A 7,157-nucleotide genomic window follows, 5' to 3' on the forward strand; every position below is an offset into this window, starting at 1 on the left:
CTTATGTTTTGGGGGAACCCCTTTCTACCCCGGCTCCCTTTTGCATCATTGTCACTTCGGTTAAAACTCTGAAACTCAAGGCGATGACCGATACAGGTACAGACCAAAGGTAGTCCCGAATTACAGGCACTGGAGAACACTGTACATCCAGCATGGCCTTTGTGTGTCTTGTGTTCATAAAAAAATATGAGAAGCTCCCTCTGTTTCATTTTCTTCCTGATATCACCTGGGCTTACACTGTGTTACAGTGAATGAAATAAGACCCAACTCTGCACCCCCATTTTCCAAAAAAGAAAACCTGAAAGCACATGGCACTAATTATAAGTTATACAGGGTGGTATATATACCCAAATTTACACATGTAACATGGTCCCATTGCATGCTGCCAGAAGTTTGTGGGTCTACTAATTTTATTTCCACTAGTTCAATAGAGTTCGACAACTTTGGCAACTTTTCTGCACATGTTGACCATATTTCGTGTCATACGAAAGTTCAATATAGTGTGGTAAGCCAGAATGGCGCAACTTGTACATGCTGGTGTACTTTGTACAACAATAGCCAGTTGCCTTTATGCTCTGTTAGGAAAATGAAATATACATTCGTGGTGCAGAAGGTCAGGAACACGACTTTTTTGTTACTGGATTGTCGCTTTAAAGGGACTATCGCATCCGGGAACGTGTGTATGAGACCCATACCATAATGTTCGGTATCATTTCACAATCTAGTTGGCCAAATTTCTCTTTCGAGAACGCCGTACATATTTAGTAAACGAATTTTAAATATTCCCGCCGCCTCTGAAGCTAAGGAAGCCCAGCGATAGTAACATCGTGATGACGTAACGCAGCCGCACGAATGGGAGGGCTGCGCAGACGACAGTCTCTGAGCTCGTCTGCTTCGGGTTTGAGTCGCCATCGTCGCCATTTACCTCGCGAAAAGTCATCGATAAATACGCCGACTTCCGCTTGTGATTGCGAGTTCTGACGCGACCATGTCGCGTGAAACACGGTGTTACGTTCCTGGGTGTACGAACACTTCGGGCTCTAACCCAGAAGTGACATTCCACAAGCCGAGGGACAGTGACACGAAGCGAAAATGGGAGGCAGTAGTCGCCAGCAGACATCCTGACGTACGAGGAGAAATACATGTGTCCCGCGTTTGTTCTTCACACTTTGCGGAGGATGCGTACATGGAAACGGATGTTCTACAAATCCGACTTGGAGTTCCGAAACGAAAGCGGCTGAAGGCTGACGCCGTGCCCACAATATTTCCGGAACCAACTCGGCCGCGGTCTGCTGAGGTGGGTCACAGTTCTCGTATATGTCAAATGGGACCCCGCCAAAGGACATAATAATTGATAGGATCTAGCCCTGAAAAGCGTGCCTGCAACGCAGTTTACACGCTTTTCTCGGCATTGGCGCAGCCGGCGAAGTTCGATCCCTAAAACTAAGCAATGTGGGTTTTGCAAGGGAAACCCATGAGCTGAGATTGCCATTCTCGTAGTGCTTGCTGGAAATGTCGCTTACCGATGGGATGGATTATTATGAGAACATATATAATGAAGGGGCGTATGCACGTTTTCATTTAGCCGCGCGTCATATACGAACACGAACGGTACTTTGTCCTTTTGTGGGCTCCCATTCAGCGAGCAAATTTGCGCGTGAGGTTTCATTTTCTCTACTGCATTAATGCATGCTGGAAATACAGGTTGCATGTTCGAAAAACAAGTGACAACTTTATTTTGAGATTATGAATGGGGAGTTTGTCGCCATGGGCGATACTCTACCCCATTGCTTCTGGTAATGTGGGGTATGGAACAATATGACTCCATTTTCATAAGAGGTATCTGTACAAGGAATGTTTTTTCTAGGCAGATTTGTGAAAACCAATCTATTACATATCTTATGAGATGTTGACTTATGAATTGGAACCACAAGTAAATAGTTTCGTTTACAGGTCCAGTCCACCAGCTTCACTGAAGCCAGTGCAAGTGGTACGTTCCGTAGAAAGCTCTTATTAGGCATTGCTGCACATTCATGCTCCCGCCTATCTGTTCCAGTTTAAGATGTTTTTGTCGTACTTGTCCTATACCAGCCTGTTACAGTGATAGGTGTGATAACGTGTTTGTATTGTAGACGTGGAAAGGATGGAATCAGCAAGCGATGCGGGTGAATGTTTCAGCCTACAACAATCCATGTCATCAGCGGGTCCGGAAAATGGTACATGCCCAATTCATTTATGCTCACTCTTGATAAAATCCATGGTGGTTAAAATGAATGCATAGGCAATTACTCTTGAGATTCATAGCTCCTCCTTGTAAACACAGGAGAGCAGTAATCACATCATATCCCATATTGTTTTTTCATAGCTGTATTGCATAATTGCCTTTCTGCATTTTTTGTATGTGTCATGTTGGTATTGCTCTATTTCTTCAGTCCTAGTGCTGGATGGACTGCCCCTTGAACCATTTGTGCCCTACCAGATAGTCAGCCAATATGGGTTCCATTACACATTAGTACTGCACAAGCCAGAATCTGTAGCGGAAAGGGTTCAGGACAAGGAAACACAAACAGCTATTCCGACATCCACGCTTGGTAATATTGTAATATCATTTACAGGGAACAGACCTTTTACACACGTAGCCTACTACCAATTTGGTTTGCAGGCACTCAAACTGGGTTCCACATGCAAAGTAGGGAAAGCCAGACAGGCATGAGCCTTCCCCCTTCCAGCTCCCTTCTGTTGACATCATCTGAACTAGCAACTTGGTGTCCAGAAGACAGCAACATTGAAAGCGTGGAGGTCTCTGCAGGACAGGCTTCCATGCAGCATATAGGTGCACCAGCATTTGAGGAACTGATGCCAACAGATATGCTTTACATGCCTCTTTCGCCCGTCCACTGCTCCACCCCAGCTAGAGAAGAACTTGATACAACCTTGGGATCTACATGGTATGCCGTAGTACAAGTGTATTATATTTACAGAAAATTGTTAATAGCTCTGGTGATCTAGTGATTACAAAAAGGAAAGCTATGACGTCCATTTAAGTTAATATGAATTACATTGTGACCATTGTGAGGCAAGTGTGACAGAGTTACAGCATATTTGTCTACCCACAGATTAATATTGCCTCTTGATGTGTTTTACTATCCATGTGGGTGGTGAGCCTAAACAGCTTGTACCCTATCATGAAGTTGCTACTATCTGTGTCGGGTCTGAACCCATGATAATTGGGTCAGTAGGTGGACATGCTACCAATCAATTGATAGGAGCCACCTTGAAATGAATACCACGGATGCTAACAGCATATGTTACAACAGCAGTCAAGGTGGTGGATAAAGCTTGAAGATAAAAAAGCTTAGGAAGAACAACAGACATACACACGGATAGCTCATAGCAGCAGTATAACACGTAACACAGACATGACAGAAGTTATAACAACAAAATACATGGGAACAGAAGGGGTAAGGAAGCTGTGGCCAACAAACTAGGCCACCATGACCACGCTGGGGAACAGGTCATTTTAACCTTGGTGAAACAGACCTACAGGGAAGGATGTACAGGGATTTTATGAAAAAGTCATCCTAGAAACAGCACCGCAAAGTGTGCTGCCCTGACGAATAGGCCGTGCATTCCAAGACATAGATGCCTTCCTAGACTGAATAGCAAAGGCTTTCTACTTCACACACAGCATTGTATTACACATATACGTTTCGCAAAGGTGAATAACTTCTTTCTTTCTCGATGTAGCCAGCCTGATCCGAAGGACGTGACGGTCCACTCATCTGAATTAACAGAGGGATCAGAGACTGAAGAGTAAGCTTTGCACTTGAAAGCCGTGGGAATTCTTACATTGCAACTATTTTTTTCCTAGTGACGAATATGAGAAGGAACATGAGGGACATCATTCTAAATCCCATGTGCATCGAACGTAAGTACAGCATGCTCCAGTATGCTGTGTTTTAAGACATAGAAATATGTGATTGCTTTTCAGGCTAAATCCAGAGGAACGTCTCTTCCTGGTGGCGGAGTCAAGTCTGCGAGAGCTCCTGTCACAGTGTCCTTGTGGCAGCAGCGATGCTGAAACAGACATCACAACAAGGGGCACATGGCTGAGAGCAGCAACAGCTTGCAGCTGTGGGAAACTGCGTACATGGTCCAGCCAGCCTTGGGTGGAAGACAGACCACTCGGAAACATTCTGCTCTGTAGTGCGATTCTGTTTTCCGGCGTGAACATAACCAAGGTATTTCGTATGTTTGCCATGATGAAGGTACAAATACTGGCACTTTTCTAGTGTTAATGTAACCAAGGCATTTTGTACATGTTCCATACGATGCAGGTGCCAACACTGACTTTGTCGCAGTACTTCAGAACACAGAAACAGCACCTCTTTCCTGCCGTGAATGATGTGAGTACATTTATAAAGTATGTGCCTATTATCGTTCAAGAAAACAAGTAACATATCCTAGCGGTAGCTCGAAAGTCACAGAATGTTTTCACCCAATGTTCCTTTTAGTATGTGATCTTATCTTATCTACAACTGTTGTAGGTCTTCCTGAGCAGACAAGCTGAGCTACTGGACCGGCTCCGCCCAGTGCCCCTGACCCTGCGGGAGATGGCAGATGTGATTCGCCAGGCCACACAGCCCTCTATGGCACTTACACACTGCTTGAGACAGTTGCCAATAGGATCATCCACTTTGAATTGGTCAAGGTATCTCATACCAAATCTTTCTGTAACAGTATCGTAAACATTGCATCATGCAATTCATACTTTTTCGGGTAATACCCGATATTTACCCTCAAGCTTCCAATTTTCGGCCTTAATCCAGTTTCTCCCTAAAAAAAAATGTGGTTCTAATTAAGTGTTTTTTTCATTGCGGAACTGGCAGAGCTTACTCACAATGTTGTACTAAAATCCTTAACACTACGAGCTCAGGACTAATTGCTGCTATTCAGAGAGTGGAAGAAGTGTTGACGCTATACAGGCCTACAAGTGTTGAAGTTCCACAGCCTAATTGAGCACATCAAAACATAGCTCTGCTGTTTCTGTTGTCAAATGACCATACCTCTAGGGGGCAACACTACCCTGTATATGGGTATAACATGTGTAATACGTCGATCTTGGTGTTTTATGTAACAGTCAACAGAAGTCTCAAGCAGCAATGCCATGGAGGTACATGGTCTAAAGAACTGCCTTGCCTACCTTGAAGCACATGACATGGTTGTGGACACCATAGTGACTGACCGCCACACTGCAATAAAGTCTGTGTTAAGGGAATTGTGTCCACACATCAAACACCGTTTTGACGTGTGGCACGTTGCGAAAGGTGAGCACTCTCAACAAGCATGGAAAGTTGCTTTCGGTATTCAAACTCATGTGGTAACTTTGAACAGGGATCAAGAAAAAGCTTGTGTCTCTCAGCCGCTCCACAAAGCACCACGTTGTGAAGTTCTGGATAGAGAGCCTTATCCGACACATATACTGGTGTCCAAAGTACAGTGGGGAAAGTGGTGACCTTTGTCTGGCGAAGTGGGTATCGGCAGTGAACCACATTGTCGATGTCCATGAGCATGACAACCCACTGTACCCAGTTTGTTATCATGGCCCAGTTTCAGAACCACGAGAATGGCTCAAAGAAGGTAAGTACAAATAAATAAACCAATGGGTGCAGTCAGGCGATAACTCAAGAAATCTCTGAGAAAACTTTAAATGAATATTTGGTAAAGTAATTGCATCTGGGTTTTCTGGAGTAACACAAATGCAAAATGTGTGACATATATGCGTGTGTCTACTCTACATGCATGCCCTGTTATCATTGTTTTGGGAAGTGTGATTTAGCTGGAACTGGACAAAATTCAGGAAAACTGCTTAACCCTTTCTTAAATATAGCACTGCATGTAAATGGTTTTGGTGCTTAAAAAATACAGTTCTCACAACTCAGACCTCAGTGGCTGAACGATGGCGATGACAGGCAGGGTGAAGTGACCCGACGAGGCTGATTGTGGCATTAAACCAGCACACTCTTGAAAATGGTGTCCGAAGATTAACTGTACAGTATGACTTTAATAAGTCACACTGTGCAGTTAATCTTAGGACACCATTTTCAAGAGTGTGCCTGTTTATGAATGCATTTTTTAAAATTATATACAGTGCTTATTAGCACTGCTGACACAATCACGTGAGGTAGGTTTTTTGAGTGGAAGCTGAAGTTAATTTCCGCGTTGTATCAAAATTTAAGCTACACCATTTTTATGCGTGTGTAGGAAAGGAGCCTTATTGCACTGTTCATCCCATTGACACACATGGATTTTTCATTGCTTGCCCTTCTGTAGAGGGCCCAATAAATAGCACTATGGTCCTAAATTTTCTTCGGCAGGCATGTACTAGTACGTAGACATAGCAACAAAAATACTAAAGAATGGACAAGTTGATTTATCCCTTTCTTACACCCACGAGTTCAGTCGTGTGCTATGTCGTGGTTGCATCTCCAAGCATCGAGCTTATAGGTAATTTTACATAATAAGTGGTCGAGCTGGTGGATGAACTCCAATGTCAGGAAGCCTGACCAGCGAGTGACAAGGGAAAGCAAGCACAACACAAGTGGCTTGTTGTGTCTGTTTCTTTTTTTTTTTCTGTTGTCGGTCGCTCACGCTTTCTCAAGAAGGACTAGCAGTTTTGTTAACTTTGTTGACAGAGCTAGAATTAAGCTTATCATTTACAATTACAGATAGTGAGACGTACGCAAAGGTCAAGGACATCTTGACAGCACCCGCACTGCTCAGGGATGTCCCTATGCTTTCTGCAAAACAACAGACATATGGCCTGGAGTCATACCACAGTGTCCTGAACCACTTTGTTCCGAAATCCTATTCGTTTTCTGATGAGGGGATGGTGGCCAGGTATTAAACCTTCATAAAATCATGTCACACATACAGAACCTGTACCATCTACATTACAAAACTGTGTTTTAGGACACTGTTGGCAATACTCCATTACAACGAGAATGCTGACCGTGTGCAAGTGGAAAGAGAGGGCTCCAAGCAGTTCCGACTGAAGCCATCCAAGCTGAAAAAGACGTGGGTGGCCGTACCCCTCAAAGAAAATGCTACCTATGGTATATTTTCACCACTGCGTGCATCATGTTCTGTGTCAATAC

General features: G+C 43.9%; 1 protein-coding gene and 2 long non-coding RNA genes across 3 annotated transcripts; all 3 read left to right on the top strand.

Annotated features, from left to right (window-relative positions):
• Positions 1 to 889: 889 nt before the first annotated feature.
• On the top strand, positions 890 to 2,424 carry LOC135387151 (uncharacterized). The gene is made up of 3 exons (XR_010420895.1): positions 890 to 1,297; positions 1,954 to 1,990; positions 2,133 to 2,424. It is a non-coding gene; the product is annotated as an uncharacterized LOC135387151 (long non-coding RNA).
• Positions 2,425 to 4,243: 1,819 nt separating this feature from the next.
• On the top strand, positions 4,244 to 4,597 carry LOC135387152 (uncharacterized). The gene is made up of 3 exons (XR_010420896.1): positions 4,244 to 4,268; positions 4,338 to 4,406; positions 4,548 to 4,597. It is a non-coding gene; the product is annotated as an uncharacterized LOC135387152 (long non-coding RNA).
• A 30-nt stretch (positions 4,598 to 4,627) lies between these two features.
• Positions 4,628 to 6,946, top strand: LOC135387153 (uncharacterized). The gene is made up of 4 exons (XM_064616512.1): positions 4,628 to 4,711; positions 5,141 to 5,327; positions 5,395 to 5,640; positions 6,729 to 6,946. Exons 2-4 carry the CDS (start codon positions 5,168 to 5,170, stop codon positions 6,905 to 6,907), a joined length of 585 nt encoding a protein of 194 aa, XP_064472582.1. The 5' UTR covers positions 4,628 to 4,711; positions 5,141 to 5,167; the 3' UTR covers positions 6,908 to 6,946.
• Positions 6,947 to 7,157: the final 211 nt, after the last annotated feature.

The sequence above is a fragment of the Ornithodoros turicata genome, chromosome 3 (assembly GCF_037126465.1).
Source record: "Ornithodoros turicata isolate Travis chromosome 3, ASM3712646v1, whole genome shotgun sequence".
NCBI classification, from domain to species: domain Eukaryota; kingdom Metazoa; phylum Arthropoda; class Arachnida; order Ixodida; family Argasidae; genus Ornithodoros; species Ornithodoros turicata.